The sequence below is a fragment of the Caretta caretta genome, chromosome 16, assembly GCF_965140235.1.
Source record: "Caretta caretta isolate rCarCar2 chromosome 16, rCarCar1.hap1, whole genome shotgun sequence".
Lineage (NCBI taxonomy): Eukaryota > Metazoa > Chordata > Testudines > Cheloniidae > Caretta > Caretta caretta.
The window spans coordinates 9,763,766-9,789,218 of NC_134221.1; the positions used below are offsets into that span (position 1 = coordinate 9,763,766).

Below are 25,453 nucleotides of genomic sequence, written 5' to 3' on the forward strand. Positions count from 1 at the left end.
TCATTATAATTGAGTATTAACTAATTATTTATTAATTATTAATTATTATTATTATTATTATTATTATTATTTAAACTAGGGTGGTACCTAGATACCAATCACGTTAGGGCTCCCTGGGGCTGGGTTCTGCACATATAGATAGTATGTGACAGTCCCTGAGCCAAAAAATGTTCCATCTCCAAAGAGGCGATGTCAAACTCTGGTTCAAATCCTGTTCCCTCCCCACTATTGAACTGTGACCCCTACCTATCTGTTGTGGAGAATATAGTAAGGAGTAGGGCACTGAAACTGACTAGAAAGGGGGTGGGAAATACATTGAATGTTAGAAATATGTTTCTCTGCAGTGAGGGTGACTGGGACCTGGAATGACCTTCTTGCTGCTCATGGAGCCGGCTGCAGCATGGAGTTCTACCGTTGCCACCTCTGAAGGTCTCTCCTCCAGAACCAAGCTGACACATCTCGATAACCCCTCCCCTCCCCATACAGCGTTGTTACGTGAGGCCACGATGCTGGGTCAGTCCCAAATATAGATCAATGGAAGAGCTTGCTGGGTAGGGAACAAACCGAGCCCAAAGTGAAACAGCAGGTTACCCGACACAAGGCAAAGGAGCTTTCAAAGGTAAGTTGGAGGAAAAGGTTTCTTCTAAGAAGAAAATCCTGCTCCTGCCATGAGGATCGTAACATTCTCTACCCAAGCGGGGGGGGCGGGTCCGACGCTCAATCCTCATTACAAAGTGTTCTGAGATACGATGATGAAAGGAGACGTGTTATTAATTAATATTACAACATTAGCACAATGCTTTTTTTTTTTTTTTTCTGAAAAAGATTCAAGTGTTTGCAACCACTGTGCAACTTCCTGGCCGCCCTAATTCCAAGCAGATAAATCCAGAGGTCCTGCTTCAGCCAAACTCTTGCCAAGATCAATGAGAGCTTTGCATGAATAAGATCTGAGTGAAAAATTGAGAACAGGCTTCAGGCTTTTGCTCTCCCAGTGAGCGGCCTCTTCTCTGACAGCAGAAGTGGTCTCTCACCTAAAGAGTCTGAAACACAATTTAAGATCACAGCTTTAGGGCTGCAAGAGGCTCCCAGGTGGGATGATCCAGGGGATAGAGTCTGTCTGCTTTCAGGAAGCCGATACAGCTGAAACAGATCTGTGTTACGTAGCCAAACAAAGAGCACGTGTAACAGCAAATGTTGAGTGAGCGCAGCAACCCCCAGGAAAGGCATCACGAGGGGAGGCTACATTCCAGATTTCAGACAGCGCAGGGGAGGGAGGGCATGTGAGGAGGCTGGAAGGTGCATGGAAGTGGAAGAGAAGGGGAACCAGTTGACATAGGGCATTTACAGTGGGATATGGAGCCTTCCCTTCTGGCATCTATGGTTTGATGGGTATTGGCCAAAAGCCTCAACGTCTAAAGGTTGTGGGTGGCCTGAGGTAAGGCCTGGTAAGAGACACAGTCAATGGATGTTGTAGGCGCTCATTTGGGAGATCAGGCCCACAGTGGTCTCAGGGCACTGTCTAGTAGTAGGCCGATGTCCAAATCTCCCAAACACACAAATTGCTTCTTGTGTTTCTTGGCCTCCTCTGGCCAGTCTCAACAGAGGTCAAGGTAGGGTTGCCAACCCTCCTGCTTTTGCTGGGAGTCTCCTGGAGTCATGCTCTATCTCCCGGTGGCTACTTCAGCCAAACTGGGAGATTTGGGGCGCTAACAGTCCGGCGCGGCAGCGTGGCTAAGGCAGGGTCCCTTACCTGCCGTGGCTCCGTGCTGCTCCCGGAAGTGGCCAGCACCATCCCTGTGGCCTCGGGGGAGGGGGGAATGTCTCCACACGCTGCCCCCATCCCGAAGAATTGCGGCCAATGGGAGCTGTGGGGGCGATGCCTGTGGGCAGTGATTTGCGGCGACCCCCTGCCCAGAAGCCACTGCCAGAGGGATGTGCCAGTCAGTTTCGGGAGCCGCCCGAGGTAAGCGCCGCCCCCTCACTCCCTCCTGCACCCAACCCCCCTGCCCCAGCCCAGAGCCCGCACCCAAACTCCCTCCCAGAGCCGGACCCCACACCCTCTCCCGCACCCAGACTCCCTCCCAGAGCCAGACACCAGACCCCCTCCTGCACCCAAACTCCCTCCCAGAGCCCGACCCCTCACCCCCTCCTACACCCAAACTCCCTCCCAGAGCTGGACCCCACACCCCCTCCTGCACCCAGACTCCCTCCCAGAGCCCGACCCCTCACCCCCTCCCACACCAAAACACCCTCCCAGAGCCGGACCCCACAGAGCAACTGCATTCTACAATGCACCCTTCAGGAAATATGTTTGAAAATAGCCTAGCATTAAGAGGCAACATGGTCCAGTGGATAGATCACTGGACTGAGAATCAGAAATCTTGTGTTCATTTCCTAATTCTGCCAGTGACTTGGGTAAGCCATTTCCCCTCTCTGTGCCTCTGTTTCCTCTCCTGCCTTTTGTCTGTTTTGTCTATTTAAATTGTAAGCTCTTTGTGGCAGGGACTGCCTCTTGCTAGGTGTTTGTACAGGGCCTAGCACCATGGTGGTTGGGCTCTTAGGTGCTACCATAACACAGAAAATAATGACTGGACTGAACAAACATTAACCTGTGTTCCTTCCAGGTCAAATTCCATCATGCTGACCTTCATCGCCCCAGCCAATGGAAAGTGCCAGTGTGGGACAGAGGGCACTTGGAAGCGGGGGGAGAGGCTTAGGAGGTGTGGTACAAAGGAGATTCCAGGGACAAGAGGAAGCATGTAGACAGGTCCTTCCCAGAGTGGGACCCTTCTGGGATTATCCCTCTCTCTCTTACCCTCAAAGGAGAGAATGTGGATAGGTAGAAGAAAGCCCTGTCTATGTTTTGTATGCAGACCAAGGCAATCCCTGAAGAAGCCAAGGAGCAAATGGGCCATGAACTCCCCTTTTGCCCTCGAATGGGGTCCCAGCTTGTTCAGGATTAGAGCACATTGGCGGGGCAGCATAGAGAGAGGTTGCATCAGTTTTGACGATAGACAAAGGATCTCAGGACTTTGACTTGGACCTCGAGAGGTTGACCTTGGCTCCTTTTGGAAAATGGGTTATTTCTTGTTTAACAGCCAAATAGTTCAAACGGGAGTGTCGTCCATTCCCCTTCACCTGTGACCAATGGAAACTACCCGCGTCTTCCCCAAATTTTCTGAATGATTTGGTACCATGGACCTTGGTCAGAATGACTTCTCTTTGAGAAGAGAGCAAGGCATTCCTGCTGGAAGTACTAGGATCTCACCTATCAATGTAAAAAAACAAAATCAAGGTGCTAGGTCAACTGTTCCTTGAAAGGACAAGGGGACTGTGATACTTGTGCAGACCAGGGAGGTCCCTCACTGGTCAGCGAGCTTTGATTATGTGGCTAGTTCACCCTGGGCTCTCAGTAATGGGAGATTCTTCAGGGACTCACGAGAGTCATGCTAGAATTGTTAACAAAGCATTCTTTGGGGCAAGGTGGGAACTGGGCTATTTATGCCATTTCTTTATTACAATTGAATCCCTAAACACTTTGGAGGGTGGGCTCGTTTCTCAGACTGGGCTCCCTTTGGTCTCAGGGGTGGTTGTTTCTTAGATCAAGAGTGCAATGTGATTCAATCAATATTTGGTGTTCCATTGCACTGCACAGACATGGGGCACAACTGCAAGCAACAGGGCTTGGAAGACTAGACAGCCCGGCAGATTAAGAAAGGGCTACAGAACTGTTCGGTGCTAAATTTCCAGTTCCCATCCAGCCCAGGACGGCAGTGCTCCAAAGACATCAGCAGTGGATGGCAGTTTTGGGGAGCCTTTGTGAAACAAGCCGGTGGGATCTCAGGTAAGTTCCTAGAAGCCACATCACAAAAAAAATTGTCCGACCAACTTCCCCCTTTCTTAGCAGTCAAACAAGAATACTGAACCAGCCATGGAGAATAATCAACTTCCCTAGAGTTGGTCCCTCCATATCGTCCCTCTAAAACAGTCCTGCCTCACAGCTGAAACTTGCCATTAATTTTGTCCGAAGAGGAACTAAGAAGGGGGAAGTGAACTCTTTGGGCCTCTCTCTCTGAGGAGTTTCAGTTGTCTGAGAAGATCAGGGTGCAATGCCTAAAGGCTGCGGTCTTTCTGATGTGGGTTCACATATGAGAAGGAACGCGGAGAGGGGACCGATCATCTTTTTGCCTTATTTAGAGTGGAAATGTATTCAAAGCTGGGTGACTCAGATCAAGCGAATTACTAGAAATATGTTATGAAGACCTACCACTAGAACTTGATATTAATTTGGGAGATATTACAATGAAAAAAAAGTTACTCTGTTTTCCTGGAAAAAAGACATAAGCAAAATCATCCAGGTACTCATCAAGAAACAAGCTGTTTCTTCAACTTAGAGAGAAGCAAGCAGGTTTTAGACCATTAAGCTCATGAGCACACCATACTGTTGTTCTCAGAAATGTTATAGAACAAAGTGAGGAGTGGCAAGCAGCCACTGTGGTAAGTTTTATAGATTTCCAAAAGTCTTTTGACACCATACACAGAGACAGACTTTGGAACATTAGGGCATACTACAGAATACCAGGAAAAAATAATTTAAAAAATCAAGGATCTATGTGATAATGCTGATTGTGCAGTCAGAGACGGTGACAATCAGCCAATAGCTTGCAGTGACAACTGGAATAAGACAAGGGTGTATTATGTCCCCACTATTATTTGCACTAGTCACTGATTATGTCGTGAGGAAAATAATTGCAAAAGGCAACGAAAGAATTTTATGGGCAAATGATAAAGTACAATTTTTGCTGAGGACATTGTCCTACTTACAGGTTTCAGAGTAGCAACCGTGTTAGTCTGTATTAGCAAAAAGAAAAGGAGGACTTGTGGCACCTTAGAGACTAATCAATTTATTTGAGCATAAGCTTTCGTGAGCTACAGCATCCGATGAAGTGAGCTGTAGCTCACGAAACCTTATGCTTTTCTTATTGTCCTACTTAGTTCAACACATCACTTAATGGAAGAAAAGACCCAGCTTTTGGCAGATACAGCAAAACAAGTTTGTTCCTTAACAAGGAGAAGACAAAATATATGGCTTTCAATGTTCCAAAAGCAACCATTAGACTGGAAAAAGAAACACTAGAAGAAATGTCATTTTACAGATCGAGGGAGTGAGATGTGCAATTGTGGTGACACCAGGCTAGATGTTAAGCAACGAACATAAAGAGTAGCAAACAACTTCCATAAGCTTGAAAATATTTGGAAAAATAGCATAATTGGCACCGACACAGAAATATGAATTTTTAATACTGGCATCATGTCTGTCCTCCTTTATGGAGCAGAGTCATGGAAATCTACAACAGAAATTTATAAGAAGATGAACTCATTCCAAATAAACGTCTGCATGAGATCTTCAGAGTTCATTAGAAAGAGAGGCTTGCAACATCAGAAATTCTAAGTAGAGCAAACTAATCTAAAACATCATCTATGGTGGGGAAACAACGATGGACATATTTAGGACACCCTTGAAGGATACAACCAACACAACTTTCACAGCAAGTGATATGATGGACAAGAGAAAAAAAAAGAGGATGGCCTAGAGAAATATTATGTAGAACAACAGAGAGAGAAGCCAAATCCTGCCACATGATATTCAGAAGCCTGAACAGACCAGCACAAGACTGAAATAAATGGTGGAAACTAATGCATGTCCTATGCCTCTGAGGATGGAGGAGGCTAAAGAGAGAAAGAAGACCCAGGTCTTGGCTTCCAATATTTTCTTCCCTTGGAGCCCTTCTATACGAGGGAAATGACCCCTTGCTGACACTGCTTGTCAACAGGCCCACCTTGTTCCTCCTCCCACTGGTGCTGAAATCTGGTGTTGAGGGGATGGACCATTTTCAACCCTGATGCAGAAATCTCAAGACTCCTCAACCCACCCAACCTGTAATGGTCTCTTTGCAACAGGGCTAGAAAACAGGCTTATCCCTTGTACATGAAGCACAGGTGACTTGAGAAGGTTTGCCTCCGGAAGTTACTCTCGTGGGTCAATGGGGCTACTCACTCCTTATCTGTGTGAGTAAAGGGCTCACAGCCTGGCCCTATCTCTGCAGGGTGAACTTGACTTTGATTTGGAGAAGACTGACTTACTGCTGGGAGCTCAGTCTGGTTTTTGTCACCAGTCTCTGCGTGATATTCCCAAATGCCATTAGTGCAAGGGCCCAACAAATGGGTGCTTCTTGAATTGAAACGCTTATGGCCCAACCCTGTACCTGGTGAAATAAATGGGAGTTTTCCCAGTGGCTTAGAAAGGATCAAAACCAGATCCTACAATGTAACACTGAAATGCCAGCACCAGCTTCCAGTGAAGCCAATAGTAACACTTCCGTTGTCTTCAACGAAAGTTGGGCAGATCCAAAATAACTCAGCTTTACAGTGCAGGTCTACGTAGGTACTTCTACGGTACAGTATATCGTCTCCCAAGGTACTCACACAAATACTCTCTCAAAGTGTCCTGGGGCCAGTGGGACAATGTCTTTGAGGGTGGTCACGTTTGGGATGATCCAAAGCCTTGTTAAAAAACCTTTAAGGGATGGGCGGGGCACATGCAGGACATGACAATGGGGGCGGGAGTACAGTGTATCCATTGTGATGGATGAGCGATTCCTTATCTGCCTTTTTGTCAGTATGGGCTTTTGCTAGTGCTGCAGTGACTCAGTGAAACCAAGCAACATCTGTTTAGAAGCCCCACACGATAGATGCATCACGGCAACTTGTGGGAGTTATTAGGGTATTTCTCTGAAGGAAGCAAGGCACAGCACCTAGGAATCTGAAGAGGTAACCTATTGGCCATTCTGGGACAGAACTTTTTGCCTGCACGGTCCTAAAGCCGTTTCTGCAGCCCCTCACTGAAAGGCAAATGAGAACAGCATTTTGGAGTCACTGGCTGTGATGTGATAAGTTAAAATTGCAGGAGGATTTCTGTTCTATGGACAGCGCTTCGTAGTGCTGGGATGCCAGAGGGAGCTTAATACTGCTACCACTAAAATAATAACAATACCTAGTTCCTGAACAGTGCTCTTCATCTGGAGACTCCGAGAGGACAACGACCTTGATAATGGCCCTGAGATTTTATATCATGCCTTTTGTTTTAAGGATCCAAAATCCTTCTAAAACTAGGAATCACTGCTGCAAAAATGCAGCAACCTCAGGGGTGTAACATGGCAGAGTTTAGAACAGAACGGGAAGAAAAATGTGGTATCCAACTGAAACTGCAGGAGGCATTTAGGGAGGCAGATGTGAAGTTATGCAGGACGAAATCTCCCCTGGTAACTGGGGGAACACATCTAACCCTTGTGAAAAGCCACTTGATCTTTGAGGATTCAGACCTCAGTTTTACATCTCATCCGAAAGTTCAGGCAAGTCTCCCGCGCACTGATTGCAGGACAGCTGGCAGCACAGCACAGGGGCGTGTCTACACTACACGCACAACGGTGGCACAGCTACAGGGCTGCAGCTGTAGTGCTGGAGTGTAGATGCTTCCTACATCCGCAGAAGGGTTTTTTCCAGGAGCGTAGATAATCCACCTCCCAGAGCACCCCTAGCTAGATCAACAGAAAAATTCTACACTGGGGCTTCAGTCAGCTTAACTAGGGCTTACTGGGAATTTTTCATACCCCTGAGCGACATAGCTAGGCTGATCTAATTTTTAAATGTAGACCAGGGCTTAGACATTCTGCTACTGTGAGAGAGGGGAGTGGGGATGTCTGGATGATGTGTATTCACTGCACCAGCTGTAGTTTCTTGGGGTTGCCAGTTTATTACTTAGTGCAATAATATCCCATTTGTTTGCCGGTTCCTCCAAAGGCAGTTAGAAAGAAAATCAATCATAGTATTTGCCTGGGAGTTCCTCCTGTACCAAGACGTTGTTAGAGCAGTAAACAACAGAGCTCTGAAGTAGTCTGACAGCTTTAACTCTGCCTGCTATTAGTTATGGGAAAATATTACTCAGGTCTGCCATGAAAGCCTGATTGCAATATCCACAAAGACCTCAGCAGGGCACCTTCCGTGCTATGTATCCACCTGTACAATAACTGCCCAATGCCCAGCACACTGTTGGATCTCAGTAAATAACAACAAGAACGCACAATATTTATACCGGCTGAAATGCATTGCAAGGCTGCACTGTATTGAACGGAGCATGAATACATACAGCCAGCGTGAGCTGGGCACTGCAGAATCTCCCATGGGATGGGGCCGCTGGGCTATACAGCAGCTAAACTGGTCCACGGCAGTATCTGTCCCAGCTGTGTGTGTGTGTGACCATGCGTGTATGCATGTAACAGTGTGAGCATGTATTGTGGAAACGTGGGTGCAGCAGCCTAAGCACATGAAGCCAGGAGTGTGTGTGTGTGTGTGAGAGAGAGAATGGGGTGTGCTATGCTCATGTGAGGGACGGTGTGTGTGTGTGTGTGTGTGTGTGCAACCAGCCTCATCTCAAGTGTATCAGGTGGGGCACATGGCTAAAGAATCTGCTTTCTGCGAGTGACTGCTGCCCTCTAGTGGTGTTCCAGAGCAATGGCTCTCGGGGGAAAAAACCCCCAAAGCTAGATTGTGTGCAGTGTGGTTGTAACCATGCTGTTCCCAGGATATTAGAGAGACAAGGTGGGTGAGGTACTAACTTTTGTTGGACCAGCTTCTGTTGGTGACACAGACATGTTTTCAAGCTTACACAGAGCTCTTCTTCAGGTCGGGCAAAGGTACACAGAACATCACAGCTAAATACAAGGTGGAACAGACTGTTTAGCATAAGTAATTAACACATTTCAAGGGACCACTCAAGGTGAAGTTGCCCATTAACTTCTGTCCAGTCATTGCAGGCGGGGGGAAGTAGGGTTACAGATTGTTGTAATAACTCATAAATCCAGGGTCTCTATTCAGTCCATGATTTTTAATGTCTAGCAAAGTGATGAATTTAAGCTCCCAGGCTCGTCTTTTAAAGGTGTTGTGCAGGTTTCCTTTGAAGACCATGGGGGGGTGGAAATTTACAGGGGTGCTGCAGCTGTCCTAGGGTTAGAGAGTGCCACTCCGGCACGACAGTCACAGTAAAAAAGAAAGGCAGCCCGGCTTGGTGCAGCCTGTTGGAGAGATAGGGCATGTGGGGAAAAACAAAACTAGGGGAATCCAGAACCCCTTCCCCAAGAGTGAACTAGGGTGGAGCCCCTGATCACGGAGTGTGGGACTTTCTGCAGAAAACTCCCCATACTAAATGCTGATAGGTCAGCTGAGAAAAGGCTGCTTTCCCAGATCGAACTGGTGGGGAGAAACGTCAGAAAGATGTATTACTGGCTCCCTGCCTCCCAATACAAGCCCTTTGCAATGAGCCTAGACTCTCTGTCTGATGATCAAGAGGAAGAGACTAGTGGATTGGAGCCTTTTCTCCTTGTCTCAGAGATTCCTATGCAGCCAAGGGACCATGTGGAGACACAGAGACTGTTACAGCTCTGGCAGGTGCTTGTGGCCTTCCTGCTCAGAAGAAGAGGGCTGCAGCTGACTGTATCCAGAAGGAAAGTGGGATACAAGGCAGGCGGGGATAACGAGGTGGGGGTGAAGCTGCCCAGTGTTATGAGTCCCTGAAGGCACAGGTGGGGAGCTGCATTTAGTTGCTGCACCGGGCTTTCCTTTTCCAGACAGAGTTGCGGCACTCAGTCGGAAGGCCACTGCTGCAACAGAGGCATTATGTGCCTAACAACATCACAGATGCATCTTACGGGGGGGTGGGGCTGGAAATCTGCACGGTGAACCCCTCCCGGCCAGCACTCAGCAGGGAGCCCTGAGGGCCTGATTGCGACAGCTCAGCTCCTGCTAGTTTTGGATGATATCTCTCAAAAGACTCTTTGCCACGGAAATTCCCTCCTGGCCCCTTTTCTGATACAAACCCAGGCCCGGACGCTGCAAGGTGCTGAGCCCCCTCAACTCCCACTGACCTCAATGGGACGTGACAATGCCTTGCAGAGAACACTCAGCACCATCTACGATCAATCAGGGCTGTGGCTTCCTGCTCAGCCACGTAACTGGTGTGGAGGTCAAGCTAACGCTGCAGGGCCACGTGGAAAATACCCTCTAGTGCTCGCCTTCACGTGGGTTCCAGCCCTGCAGTGTGGGAAGGTTCAGGGGCAGCTTGATTTGAGGAACTGACAGGCACGAGCCGGGTTCCAAGCTGGCAAAGGTATGGGAGATCGTGGAGGAACTTGGGATGTAGGTTGCTCCCCCCACACTTCTGTCTGGCAGAAATGCCTCCTGCCATGGTCCCTCCACCAGAGAGGAGTATCTGGGCTATCCTGGGGGTTATACAGTCCCTTGGCATGGTCTAGGATTAAGGCATATTTTGAATTTGCTTCAGATTCTTCACATTTCCCTTTCTTGAACCGGGCATGAGGAAAGAGGCAGTGGTGGAATCTCTCCACCCCCTAGTCCTCCACAACCTTTTCTGAACACTTCCTAGCAAAGGAATCTACCAGAGGAACCCTGCTTCCCTCTAGCAGGCCCACTGTGGGGAGCGTGGTCGGACTGTGTGGGCTGGCTCCCACAGAAAATCCACACTTCTCAAGGGGGCAGGCTGCCCCAATGGCTCGTGGGAAATGTTATGCTTGCTCCTCTGACCACTGACCTGGCTGGGTGGTAAACAGGCTGGGTGCTAAGCATTTGCTGGGACTGGGGCCAGGGAGACCCCGATACTGAGATGGGTTGGGCAGAAGCACGACTCGAGGTTTTCACAATTTAGTGGCAGATGCAGGCACCCTATTTCAACGTTCCTTGGGCTGGTCCTGAAGGCATCTGGGACGCAGAGTCATTCCACAACCCTCGGGTTGTCCAGGCCTGTTCTGAGTTAATGTCAGGCTCAGACACGAGGACTAAATTTAGCAAGAAAATTTCCCAAAACCATAACAGCAGCCCAACAGCATATCCAGGCTGGGAAAAAGCTGGGGAAGGCTTTTAAATAGCACTAATAAACCCTATAAAAGCGGAAAGTGCAGGCATCTTTGCTGAGCTGACTTTTACAAGGTGTTAGTTCTGTGGAGACCCGGGAGGCCCGCACTGTGACCTTACAGTTTGTGCACGCTATTGCGCCTGGTTCATTAAGGGAAGGATTGCAGACCTGCCCTCCTGCAAGATTGGGCCTCTCTCATTGCCCTCCCCTCCCCAAGCAGTTACAGGTCCTCAGAGGCCCCTCTGTAGCTCAGCAAACCCCTTGACAGTGCTGGAGTTTATCTTATGGGGTGCAAGTCAAGGACCACCCTTTCCACACCAGAAGTCCAATGTCTCACCCACTCCTCTCCCTCCCCATGGCTAATTTCCCCTAGGATTCCTATGGTTTACTGAGCCATCTCACCAAATCCTGCCTGGTTGCCTGAATCACCGCTAGTGTGAAAAGGCAGCTTCCCAACCATGAGTCACCCCAGCCTCGGTTAGGCGAGTCAACATGATCTTGGCTCTGGGCTGCCAGTTCTCTCCATCTCCCTGTTCCTAACAGCGTGAGGTCCCTACAACCTCGAGGTCCTATTAACCATAGCATTTAATCATTGTTGTGTGCAGTGTTGTCATAGCCATATTGGTCCTAGGATATTAGAGAGACAAGGGAGGTGGGGGATGAGGTAATATCTTGGTAATATCAACCAAGATGAGGTTGAGGATGAGGTAATATCAACCAGTTGTGCATCCATCTTACAGTAGATTTCATCTAGGCCACATTTCCCTAGTTTGCTTATGGGAACGTCATATGGGGACTATCAAACGCCTTAACAACATCAAGATATAGAAAGTTAGGTGGGCTATTTTTAAAAGTCTTTTGAAAGAACCTTGTAATAAGCAGCCTCTACCCCAGTGGTGAGCAACCAGTGAAACTGCGGCCACTGGGAGCTGCGGGCGGCCATGCCTGCAGACGGTCAATGTAAACACTACCTCGTGGCCCGCCAGTGGATTTCCCTGACGGGCTGCGTGTGGCCCGCGGGCCGCAGGTTGCCCACCACTGCTCTACCCTGTCTTTATAGCACTGTCTTGCATCGAACCTGAAGCTGGGAGGCAGCTGGACTTTATAAAGAGCCTTATGTAATGCTCCTAAAAGCAGCCACATGCCTGTCCTGCTCACACAGCACAATTCCACCCATCTGTAGGCTGCCACAGACATCAGAAATGGAAAACGCCTATTAAATCATCCAGACCACCTTGCGCAGGCCAGGCCAGGATTGTGACCTACAGTGTGTTCCCCAGGGCTTTGTCCTGTCTAAGGGCTTGTCTATACCTAACACGCTACAGTGGCACAGATGAAAGCTTCAGTACAGACACTACATACATCAGGAGAACCCCTCCTGTTGGCACAGGTTATCCACCTCCCTGACAGGCAGTAGGTCAACAGAAGAATTTGTTCGTCGACCTAGCACTGTCTACACAGGGACTTAGATGAGCTTAACTATGCCGCTCAGGGGTATGGATTTTTCACATCCCTGACCAACACAGTTAAACTAACCTAATTTTCTAATGTAGATCTGTCCTAAGACAGTGGTTCTCAAACAGTGACCGGAGAAGCATTGATGGTCTGTGGAGCATTTGCTAACGGTCATGTGGTTCTGGCTTCTCTCTTATATGTCTACACTGCAAACAAAAGTTTATTCTTAACTCCGCAAAAAGAAAAGGAGTACTTGTGGCACCTTAGAGACCAACCAATTTATTTGAGCATGAGCTTTCGTGAGCTACAGCTCACTTCATCAGATGTATACCGTGAAAACTGCAGCAGACTTTATATACATATTCTCTGTGTGTATATAAAGTCTGCTGCAGTTTCCACGGTATACATCTGATGAAGTGAGCTGTAGCTCACGAAAGCTCATGCTCAAATAAATTGGTTGGTCTCTAAGGTGCCACAAGTACTCCTTTTCTTTTTGCGAATACAGACTAACACGGCTGTTCCTCTAAAACCTGTTCTTAACTCCGGTTAGCTAACTCAGGTGAAAATAGCAGTGAAGGCAAGACAACCCAGCTTTTAACTCAGGTTAGCAGCATGAGTACAGTCCCAGGCTTTAACACAAGCTGCTATCTCAAGTTAAAAGCAGAGTTGTTATGTCTTCTCTATTTTAACCCACGTTAAGAACAGCCCCCCCCCCCTTTTAATTTTTTTTTTGCATTGTAGACATACCCTTGGAACCCATGTGCTGCCAAATTGTGGTAAAAAGAAACTTAACTCCCATTGAACCCTTTCCAAAAACAAGCAATTGCCATAATCACCCTGGGGATGTTAGGAGGGTGACTTGCACGAAGAGAAAGAGAAGTGAGGTGCCCATGAGATAGTGTGAACTACTTCTTCGAAGAAAGGCTATGGAAAAGCTTGAAAGCCCCACGTCTGATACATCCATCATGCATATGTTTTTCTAGCTATTCCACCTGAGTTATTTTTTCTCAGGCTCTGTCTGTCCTTGGGAACAGCTCCCACTCGGCGGTGGGTGTCCTGCAATTGGAGTATGGGCCCCACAAACTGGGGGGGGAAGGAACATCAGAGAATCACCCCCAAGTACAAGCAGAGGGAAACAATGGGGCATGCCCCCAAAATGCAAACAGGGGGCACCAGGGATCCCCAACCAAACCCTGGAAAGGGGCAGGGGGAAGCTACCAAAGTACAAAACGGGGGGGTGGGGGGTCTCCTGTCAGCAAGGCCCCCCAAAACGCAACCCTGGAAATGCAAACTTGGGTGGGGGGGCAGTGGGGACGCCCCCAAAAGGCAACCCTGGGGGGACACTCAGGGGAGCCCCGCAAACACAGACCTGCGAGCGGGGTACCCTGAGCGCGTTGCCCCGCGGGAGCGCTCTGGCGCTGGCTCCCGGCCCGCGGCGCAGCTGGACGCGGGCAGAACTACAGCTCCCAGCATGCTCCGGGCCGCGCGGACGGGGCGGGGGAGGCGCCGGGCGCGCTGAGCAGGCTGGGAGAGGCGGCGGCGGCCGGAGGAGCAGGTCGGGGCCGGGCAGGTAGGGATGGGCCGCGCCTCCCGCGCCGGGCGGTTCGCCGGGGCTCGCGGCCGGGAGCCAGGGATCGCCGGGGGGCGGGAGGCCGCGCACTTTGTTGTGGGGGAGAGGAACGGTCGGGCCCCCGGGGGCAGGCACCGGGGGGGGGGGGAGAGGGTGTAACGGGCCCCCGGGGGCAGGCACCGGGGGGGGAGAGGGTGTAACGGGCCCCCGGGGGCAGGCACCGGGGGGGGGGGAGAGGGTGTAACGGGCCCCCGGGGGCAGGCACCGGGGGCGAGAGGGTGTAACGGGCCCCCGGGGGCAGGCACCGGGGGGGGGGGGGCGAGAGGGTGTAACGGGCCCCCGGGGGCAGGCACCGGGGGGGGGTGTAACGGGCCCCCGGGGGGGGTGTAACGGGCCCCCGGGGGGGGTGTAACGGGCCCCCGGGGGGGGTGTAACGGGCCCCCGGGGGGGGTGTAACGGGCCCCCGGGGGCAGGCACCGGGGGGGGGGAGAGGGTGTAACGGGCCCCCGGGGACAAGCACGGGGTGGCTGAGGGGTAATGGGACCCCATACTGAAAGGGGGGCAGTATGGGCTGGGGAAGCAGAAAGAGTGGGGGGAGAAATCTGAATTTGGGATGGAGACGTAGGGGGAGAGGGAAAAGCTCCCAGGGCAGAGCCAGGCTTGGGGTGGGCACCTGGGGGTGTCTCGCCGGTCTCTTTCCTTCCGGCTGGTACGGCCAGGTTCCAAGCCATTGAAAGACGCCCCCCATTTGAATACAATAAATAAAAGCCAAGTGTCGCTTTCAAAGGCGCTAAACCAGACTGGCCTGGTGCTGTGTGAGGTCAGTATGTTCTCTCTGGAAGGTGCCAACCCCAGGGGAGAGGGACGCAATGGCAGGATGGGCTCTGGGATGATGGGTAGGGGAGCAGAAGCGGGGAGCAAGAAGGACCAAGGGGAAAAATGGAGGGATAGCAAAAGAATAGACACCCCATTGCTCCCTGGATTATGATGACTAGGACCGAGTCTACACCTGAAACTTAGGTCCGTTAGCTATCTTGCTCAGGGGTATAGTTAAGCACATTGACCTACCTACTGCCTCACAAGGAGGTGGATTTACTACAGCTATGGAAAAATCCCTTCTTCAGGGTTACAAGCATCTGCACTCCAACTTTGTCGCTCTAATACATGTAGTGTGGACATACCCTAGCGTACTCGGCTAGCAATGGGCATTAAGCTCTATTGACCACATCCCCACCTACAGGACAAACATTTTCAATCCAAGTTGAAGGAGGTTAGTATGTCTGCTTAACTCCTTTTGTCACTCAGGATTTGTTATTCTAGGACTGGTCTACGCTTAAAAGTTAGGTCAACGTACGGGCAGGGTGTAAAATCCACATCCCTGGCGGACGTAGCTATGCCAACCTGACCCCCAGCGTAGACACAACTGTGTCAATGGAAGAATGCTTCCAGCAAGGGAGCGTCCATTGTTCAAGGAGGTGGGGTTCCTATGCTAATGGGGGTCAGAACAAACCTTTCTATCTGTGTAGCCTGATGTAGCTATTCCAGCACAGTCTCAGTAGCGTAGACATATCCCCATGTAGATAAAGCCTGGGGCAACTAGATCTCTGTAAGATTTCCAGGGCCAGTGTGGGACTGTAGCATTTCCTGCCTACCATATTACACAGAGCAGCATTCCTTCTCCTGGGAGAGGCTGGAAGCTTTTAGAAGAGAATGTGGAAATTCTTATAATTTTAGTTAACATGGATGCAGAGCAGTTACAGGCTAGGTTTTAGATATGACCTGTGTATGGATGATGGCTTTGTTTTGAAGTCCCTTCCCACCACTCCTGACCCCCCAAAAAGTTCTCCCAGCCACAGCTGTCTTTCTTCTAAGGCTTGTTAGCAGGCAGCTTTATTATGTTTACATATGGCTTTAATTGTATCAGCAGTTAATTCCATTTGTGGTTATTCCCATGTTAACAGAGCCCCTTGTTTAATGAATTTATCTCCTGCTGCAGCAGACATGTCTTTGCTAAGGAGACGGTTGTACCCATGTTACAAATCAAACTTAAGTAACTTGTACATGGCTGTGCAAGAGTCTCAGGGCATCACTGAACTGAATCACTTGCGATAGTTTCCACTGTGCGTTCATCAGCCCATGCTTGACATGCTTGTGTTCACAAAGCGTATTCTTAACAATCCCAAGGGCATTTGACTCAGGACTTATATTTGCTTAATAAAAATGTTAATCGATGGAAAGAAAACACATTTAGAGGCATGCATGGAACTTTGCTTCTTGGGACATAAACATTATTTTCTTTTTATAGAAAAATATTCTCCTGTGATCACATTGTATGTTTCCATTCCCACAGTGCTGATTTGAAAAAAATCCTGCAATGTTTCTAGTAGCCTGTATATTCACTCTGAACACACATACAGATAAGGGTTAATGCAAATAAAAGCAAAGGCAGGAAAATTCTGAGTTACAGGGATGCATTATTATTATTATTTATTCATTCCAGTGGAATATTTTCTTAAACAATTTCCCTGCAGTGTTTGTAGCCTAAATTTTGAAGCTTTGTCCTAGTGCCAGAATCTGATTGTAAAGTTGACTAAAATACAAAAGTAACTAGTAAACTAACTAGTTTAGTCTCTCAGTGCATGCTAAGAGAAACAAAACAAAAACTGATAGTGCAAAGTTATACAGTAATTAAAAAAAAATCACATATATATTTCTAACTTGACCCTCACCTAAGGTTTTCTCTAATTTTAACCCCTTGTGCTTAATGAACTGCCTGAACTATGATGCACAAGAGCACCTGTTAGCTGGAAACCTCTCCTAAGGGTTGCCCTCATGCGAGTTAAGGATGCAATTACAGCGATCACTGAATTGTTTTACTTCAGTGAGACCCACGGTATCATTCTCATAAACAGGTGTTTTTGTGATTTAAGACCTTGTTTAGTTCAGCTTGCTGAATATTTGAGCCACTTCAAAATGAATAGCAGTTTATTTTTAATGAACAGAGCTCTCTCTGCTTTGTTTTTTTAAAGGTGGTCGGCAACCTTTTATCTAAACTGGGATTCCTCCCCACTCCAATCACCTGACATCTTTCCCTATTGTTATCCCTCCAAGCAAAGCCAGCCCTCTCGAATATTTTTAAGGAGAATATATATAGATAATAGGTCTTACACTGTGGATTTATCATTCTTAAATACTGATTTTCACTACTTTGAGGAACATTTCTGGCCTACTTGGCAGTGTCCTGGCTATTGAGCAATGCTTTCTGTTCCCACAGCTCCTATGTATGCGAAGGATAAAGACAAATCTTCTATTTCAGTGCTAGCGGTAGGAGCTGCTGGATAACACAGCTTAATTTCTGGAGACTGAAATGCTTTAGTCTAACCCAAGTTATTGGGCTATAGGGTAAGTAGGACATGTAATGGTTTGTGATATACAGGTCAGACTAGATGACCTAGTGGTCCCTTCTGGCTTTAAACACTATGACGCCAAAATTCCCCAGGAGCTCTTGAGTATTACATCCACAACACTGCAAATCCTGGGAGTAAAGGATCAGGTCCTCACTTGGTAGATAACTGTGATTTTCCCCTACACCACTGACTCAATCCCTGAAAATGAGGGCTCCAAAGAATAACAAACAGGGCATTGGTTGAAACCTACTGATGCACACTTTCTCTCTGAATGCGCACAAAGCACTTTCCTCCACAGCAGTTGTCTGCTCCCTTCCTTTGAGCAAATGGTCTACTGAAGTATACAAAATCCTTCTGTCTCAGATGCTCCCAAGGATGAAGCAGGCAAGCTCAGCAGGGGAAGCAGGAGAGTGCTATGGTCAGGCAGCCGTGATTCAGAGCACAGTGGGTATGTTACTTTTCTGTACAGGTCTCACAGCTCACTCTCTCTTCATCTTTGGGACAAAAAAAAAAAAATAGGGATTTCTTTCTTTTAATGGCCGGGCCTTGCAATAGTAAAGGTATGGAAACCAAGTCCATTGAATAATGGTTTAATGATGTGAACTCTTGTGTTCTTTTTGAGTGAATGCCTGCTTTAGTGAGAGAACTACTGCAATTCTTTAATTCAGTATGGAGGAATAATGTGAGGATGCTGAAGGATACAGAAACCCCTGGATAAGGGAGGTTGGCAATAAAGGTAGTATTAGATTGAACCAAAATGTAAGAGCAAGATGGATGCTGCAAGATTATTAAATCTATAAAGTGAAACATTTTAAAACCAAACTCCAGAACGAATAATGAGCAGTTGAATTCAAGTAGTTTTTACAAATGAATGGAAATGTCTAATTATTAACCTGTTCAGTGCCAGTGCCCACTGGAATTTTGGTACATCAAAGGTGTATTTTGTTTCATGTGTGGGGGAGGGATGTAACACTGAAGAGGTTAATAAAATATACTGGATTGAATCTTAGCTGTGAATGATTGCATGTTTAAAAAATGCACAAAAAAACAGCAGAAACTGACAAATCTCTTTCACTCTAGTTTATCTTTCTGACAAACAGACGGGATGTTGGAAATTTATCATTTTGGTTGATTAACATCCAGGAAGGTAGATCAGAACAACCGCATTCATTTCACTCATGTCTGAGGTCACATCTGAATCCTGGTCTCCAGAAGTAATATACTAATGTCCTAAGGCACTGCACCATCTGGTCCCCCTTTTGATCTGCAATATTTGAATGCTTGATTTACTATCCCTGTGTATCCATAAATTGTGTAAACTCAGAGGCATGGCAGTGGTAGTTGGGTATCATGAGCAGATGATTTAGTCATCAATATCTATTGGGTTTCCTTATTGCTGCCATTAGACTTCTTTCAGTTTTACTTATAAATCATGTAAGTGAATCATTCAGCGTACCAGAAACTGCAAGTTAGTGTTAGAACTTGCCCACTGTGAGATTAGCTGAAATTAATCTGCCCCTTCAGAATGTGGAAGAGCCAAGTGGATTGCTTATTCGCCAGAGCTGGTTGATAAATCAGAAATAAATTGCATGTGTATGTATAGCCGGAGGTGGTAAGGAAATAAATCACTTTTCTCTTTTCTTTCTGAACAGGATCAAAGCACCTTGGAATAAATGTGAGTACAAGTTTTACACTAATTGAATCCACCTTGGAAAGCCATGGCCGCTGCCTCTCACCTGAACTCGGATGCACTTCGGGAAGTTCTGGAATGTCCTATTTGCATGGAGTCCTTTACTGAGGACCAGCTGAGGCCCAAACTCTTACACTGTGGGCACACCATCTGCAAGCAGTGCTTGGAGAAACTCCTAGCAAACAGCATCAATGGGATACGCTGTCCCTTCTGCAGCAAGGTCACTCGGATCACAAACTTGGCTCAACTGACCGACAATCTCACGGTGCTGAAGATCATAGACACCACAGGACTAAGTGAGGCTGTGGGCCTTTTCATGTGCAAAGTTTGTGGGAGAAGGTTACCCAGGCACTTCTGTAAGAGCTGTAATTTGGTTTTGTGTGACCCATGCAAGGAGATGGAACATCAGCAACAAGGACATGGTGTTGTTGCCATCAAAGAGGCTGCTGATGAACGGAGGAGGGAATTTGGTATAAAGCTTGGCAGACTTCGGGAGCTCATGGGGGATCTGCAGAAAAGAAAAGCATCGCTGGAAGGGGTCTCCAAAGATGTACAATCCAGATACAAAGCAGTTCTTCAGGATTACAGCAAGGAAGAGCGCAAGATCCAGGAAGAACTGGCAAGGTCACGGAAGTTCTTCACAAACTCTTTGTCTGAAGTTGAGAAAGTAAATAACCAGGTAATGGAGGAACAGGCTTATCTGCTGAACATAGCAGAGGTGCAGATCGTATCTCGATGTGACTATTTCCTTGCCAAGATTAAGCAGGGAGATATAGCTCTCTTGGAGGAGGCAGCGGATGAGGAAGAGCCAGAACTGACGAACAACCTACCAAGAGAGCTGACTCTGCAAGAGGTGGAGCTCCTCAAGGTGGGCCATGTGGGACCTCTGCAGATTGGGCAGGTGGCAAAGAAACCTCGGACAGTCAACATGGAGGAATCTCTGATGGAGACTGCTGCATCCTCATTGGCTACATTTAGGGATACTGATGTGGTGCAAGAAGAGACTAGTTTGACCCCAAATTCCTCACCTGCCAAACCAAGGATGCCTGAAACAGCCACTAGCATCCAGCAGTGTAACTTCCTCAAGAAGATGGGCTCCAAAGGCAGCATGCCAGGGATGTTCAATCTTCCTGTCAGCGTACATGTCACCGTACAGGGAGAGGTGCTTGTGGCAGATCGTGGCAATTTCCGAATCCAGGTATTTACCCGCAAGGGTTTTCTGAAGGAGATCCGGCGGAGCCCTAGTGGCATTGATAGCTTTGTGCTGAGTTTCCTTGGAGCAGATCTACCCAATTTGACTCCCCTATGTGTCACCATGAACTGCCATGGCCTGATAGGAGTGACTGACAGCTATGATAACTCACTAAAGGTGTATACCATGGATGGACACTGCGTTGCATGTCACAGGAGCCAGCTTAGCAAGCCCTGGGGCATCACAGCTCTGCCTTCAGGGCAGTTTGTAGTGACCGATGTGGAAGGGGGAAAGCTCTGGTGTTTCACAGTGGACCGTGGTGTTGGGGTAGTCAAGTACAGTTGCTTATGTAGTGCTGTGCGCCCAAAGTTTGTCACTTGTGATTCTGAAGGGACTGTATACTTCACTCAGGGGCTGGGACTCAATCTGGAGAACCGTCAGCATGAGCACCACCTCGAGGGGGGCTTTTCAATTGGCTCTGTAGGTCCAGATGGGCACTTAGGCCGCCAGATCAGCCACTTCTTCTCGGAGAATGAGGATTTCAGGTGCATCGCTGGGATGTGCGTGGATGCTAGGGGAGACCTGATAGTTGCAGACAGCAGCCGTAAAGAAATCCTGCATTTTCCTAAAGGAGGTGGTTACAACATCTTAATCAGGGAAGGCCTCACCTGTCCTGTTGGCATAGCCATTACCCCTAAAGGGCAGCTCCTAGTGCTGGATTGTTGGGATCACTGCATTAAGATCTACAGTTACCATTTGAGGAGGTATTCCACACCATAAGGGTGTTTCCCTGGATAAAGCTACTCTTCTCATTATAGATTCTCCCCGCCTTATCATCATTTGACAGAAGTTAGTGCTGCACTAGCAGGTGGATTATGTCCTAGTCCGAGCTGTGTCACTATTTTGTGTTTAGAAACAAAATAGCCTTTTTTATTTGTGTAATTTTAAAAAAAAACAAAAAACCCACCACCCCCACCTCCATGGAGCAAGGGATACTTATGGAGTACTGGTTGTGGGTTAAGTGACTGATCTCTCCCTACATTTTACTGCCTTGTACCGTAGCTCATACTCCCAGCTTCAACCACTGCAAGCAGCTTTGTGCCATAAATATTAACTGACTGTTCTATATGACCTTTCTTTAGGGGACTTGTGAAGTGATCTTCTTACCACCACAGTCTTCACAAAGATCTCAGTCACAATTCTTCACAGACAACCACGGAAAGCTATTTCTGATTGCAACGCTGTAGTTGCATACGACAACACAGCCTCCCTAAACTGCACGAAGATGCAGCTTGCATACAACTAAAGGGCAGGGCGGTGGCCCTCCCTGTTTGCAGTAGTTAGGAGATTATCCTCATGGTGCCATTAGTGAATCCCACTTGGTCCACCAGTCTCTTCAATGTGAAGTGAGTACAGTGCAATCATGGAAGACTGATCGAGCCAGAGAACTGCCCTCTGATGGCAAAGAGAATTTCATTACAGTTTGATTAGCATGAGAAAAGTGTAGCGTGAGAGGGGGGAATTGACAGGAGAACCTATTTAACAGAATAAATTTCAGTCTGTTAGTATTCACAGTTGTTTTACTATTAAATCTGGCTTGGAACCTGTCTTTGAAGGGTATGTTTGGTATTTAAAGCTTTGCCAGGGGAGAGAGAAATTGAAGTAAACACGATCAAATGTGACAAATGGTATATTCTTCTGCACACTTCAATATTTTGCATCCAGATCATTGCATTTACTGATAGGTTTCCATTAGTCTGCACTTTGTATGTGAAAGCTACTTGTTCATGAGATAAGGGGAAAAAAGGTGGGGAGGGAATCTTATTTTATTACTTGGAAGCTCTTGCTCTGGTGGTTTGCATCTTTCTCCATGCACAGCAAAAAGCTACATTCCTAGAGACATTTTTTGGCCTTTTTTATGGCTCCAGCAGGCACCAGGTGCATGTTCATCTCAGCTTTGGGTCAGATGAAGCACAAAACTGCAGCTTTGTGAGTTAACACCCCCACAGTGTGCCTATCCTGGCTGATAAACACATATCTCAGTGTGGTGTTGCTTCTCTAAAATAGTTTACTGAAGAAAAGAAACATTTAAATAGGACACAGTTGTAGAATGTTAATCTGCCAAAATCATGGTTACACAGCAGTGTAATTACTATGTGTTACCATCAACAATGTAGTTGCAAATTTGGGGGCACAATAGACCACGTAAAAAACTGGCTTTATCTGTCCTGTCCAGCATTTTCGAACTGTATTTGCTGTAGTATCAAATCTGTGCTACAATGTGTCTGTAACAGGTGAGTTTTTAAATTCCCACAATCTGTCTGTCCCTTCTTAGTTAAGCAGCAGTAAAAATAAGAGCTTCCTAAAAGCAGCTGCTGTTGTTTGTGCCTCTCCAGCCAGCTGTGTGACTGTAACAGGGCTTCAAGACCTAGTGGTAAAAGCAGAACCATCTTGATTTGTGGACTCCCTGATTTTGCCAAAGAACTGAGCAGGACCAGCACATTAGCCCCAACTACTCTAGACCCATCTTTGCTGTTTGTACAGTGCCTAGCACAGGGAGTACAATGCTGATCAGGGCAATTGCGTGTTACTGTATTATGAAGTGATGAGCTAGGAGAACTTTGGAGAGAAGGGAGCAGGCACAGACGGAAGCAATGGATCTGTAGAGGGGAAGACACTGTGGCTTCTGAGGGAATTTAAAAATTCAGCCCTTACCATATGAACTGTGGTGTGTTGATTTGCTGTAGATACAAACCCCAAACATGGATTTACACACTCAGCTGTCTTCTGGGCAAGTTTGCCTAGGGTGTGTAGTAGCAGTCTGGAGAGTAACTTGCACTCTGGTGTGCATGCTGTTTGGATAGATCTACTTGTGTTTGGACTTCGTTTGGATAATTAACTCTGCTGCAACCCAAGCTGTTCTATAAACATTACATTGATGGCAGTTCCTATGTACTGATCTTTCATGTTTAAAAATCTTACCTGTTCCTAAGAGCCATTTTCTGCAGGCAGCTTCCGTAGAACTGAATAAATGAAGCAATATTATCTTTCCTAATGAGCATCTGCATCAAACTCGGGAGAGAATATTTCCTAGAGGCCAACTGGATACATTAAGTGGACTTAAAACCTGGCCTGTTCTGCTGACTAAGCAGTTGGTTGCCTAGGTTTCTCCTGGTGGCCACAGTTTAAATTAAGTTCTCCATCATCTCTTTCATCCTGTATTATAGATTCCAAGAAAAGGAGACACTATTCTGTGAAGCACTTGTAGAGTAAGGTGGGGGGGATTGGTGCCCGTGTGTGTGTTTAGCCTGTAGCTGCTATACTGTTCTTGTGGGGTTTTTTTCAGGCAGACAGGGGGAAGAGAAGAGGAATGGGCTGTCCCCAGCTAGAATACGTGCTGCAGCTGGCAAAGCAGAATTGGCTATAAACTAGTTTCTCAGAGCTGCATCTTTTGCCGTAGTGTTTTGCTTTTTTGCCACCCTTGTGATCCGCTCCAAAGGAGATGAAAAGGAGTAATTAAAGATTGTGATGAAATAGTTTAGCTTCTGCTTTTCACCTGGAGATGGAACATGTCTGATTATGAGTGTGTTTGATTTTTAAAGATTGTGTAATAACGGGAAAATTGATCCAATTAAAAGTGCATTACAAATGGCTCATCTCATTATTAAAAACATTTCTCCTTATGTTCTCTTTGGTGGCAGACTGGTTTCCATGGCCATCCGGAATTAGGTTTGCTAACATATTAACTGCAAGATACCTCTTCTCTTCCTCTCAGGAAGTGGAGGATAAATCCACTCTCTGGCAGGTCTACAATAAGTATGTCACACTTCTTTCCCCACCTTACAAACATAAATACTAGGATTTGTCATATACGCTCAGATCAATAGGCCCTCAAGGCCTGTATCTTCGTGATGTATGTCGTACCTAATGCTTCAAAGGCAAACAACCCTCACCCTTTCGTAGTGCAACAAATAAAAATAGTTGAAAGTGTGTCAAGTGGTTAGAGCCAGGAATCCTGGATTATAATCCTAGATTTGCCACCAATTCACTTAGCCACTGCCTGCTTCAATTTATCCATCTGCAAAATTGGGACAGTACTGCTTATATTACTCCAGCGTGGCATGAGGTTCAACTAGTTGTTATGGATTAAACTGGGATAATCTGATAAGTGCTATCAGTATTCTTTTTAAGAAAATCTCATTTAGGGGAAGCCACAAGAGAGCCAAGCAATTTGCCATTTCGGTTTAGAGGACAACATCTCATCAGTGGAGACACATCCTCTGATTTTCTTGTTACCAGCTCAGTTTGTTACCCAGACTCTCTTCCTGTGATGTGAGACAGCGCTTTAAGCAGTTGCTGGTTTATAAAATAAAAAGAACTTTGAAGAATGATAGTCATAATGTCCCTGCTAGACTTAGCACTGATCAACTGTTTCATGAAAAGAGGTGATTTCTCACGGCAGTTATAATTTCACTGTAAGCATTTATTCTGGATTCAAAATTGGCATGTGACGTTTGAGGCTGGGAGGTTATTTTTAAAAATAAAGTTTTATTTTTTTAATCAAAGAGGGCAGGGTTATAAAAGTAAAAACAAAATACAGGCACTTTTAGGTTCTTTGTATTGTATAGTTTAAGTGATTTTTCTGGGTCATTAGTCAATGTGAGGCTTTAAAGTTATTTCATTTTGCACAACTAATTACTGTACTCGCCTGGCAATTTTGGATTACAATGAGCAGGGCATAAGGTCATTTAGCAGACTGACTCATCGCATGTGCAGTTTAGTCTAAACAAAATTTCACAGCAACTGACTAGATTTTTTTAAGCCTGAACAGTATGTTAAATCTGTGGTTTTAAAACATGTATCAGGACAGAAACTGCATGCTGCAAAGAGATATACACTTAATATAGTGCTTGTTGGTAGAAACAGATTTCCAAGTGCTATAAAATTCTATAGGCTCATATTGTAACCAGACAATAAAACCAGGTATAGGGGGAAAGTATTATATCCCAATTGCCTAAATACTAAAATGGGTGAACTAGAGGGCATGACATTACATTAGGATATAATAGGCAACCCGGAAACTTGGTAGAATGAGGGTAATCGATGGGACACAATACATAGGAATGACAGAGTAGGTTGCGCTGGTGAGGGAGTG

General features: G+C 46.9%; 2 protein-coding genes across 11 annotated transcripts in view; one reads left to right on the forward strand and one right to left on the reverse strand.

Annotated features, from left to right (window-relative positions):
• The window catches only part of ASTN2 (astrotactin 2), a 604,755-nt gene that overhangs the window by 174,742 nt on the left and 404,560 nt on the right, over nt 1–25,453 (reverse strand). The window lies entirely within an intron of this gene.
• On the forward strand, nt 13,940–23,949 carry TRIM32 (tripartite motif containing 32). 7 transcript variants are annotated; one of them, XM_048822558.2, is made up of 3 exons: nt 13,940–14,009; nt 17,780–17,864; nt 19,069–23,949. In XM_048822558.2, exon 3 carries the CDS (start codon nt 19,135–19,137, stop codon nt 21,076–21,078), a length of 1,944 nt encoding a protein of 647 aa, XP_048678515.1. In that variant the 5' UTR covers nt 13,940–14,009; nt 17,780–17,864; nt 19,069–19,134; the 3' UTR covers nt 21,079–23,949. The 7 variants fall into 7 exon arrangements, with proteins under 7 accessions (XP_048678515.1, XP_048678516.1, XP_048678521.1 ...); XM_048822561.2 differs by lacking the exon at nt 13,940–14,009 and adding an exon at nt 17,284–17,411; XM_048822559.2 differs by lacking the exon at nt 17,780–17,864 and having other exon boundaries at nt 13,944–14,009.

Bases quoted from the DNA above. Each gene is read 5' to 3' on its own strand.
- TRIM32 (XM_048822558.2), top strand. From the start codon at position 19,135: ATGGCCGCTGCCTCTCACCTGAACTCGGATGCACTTCGGGAAGTTCTG.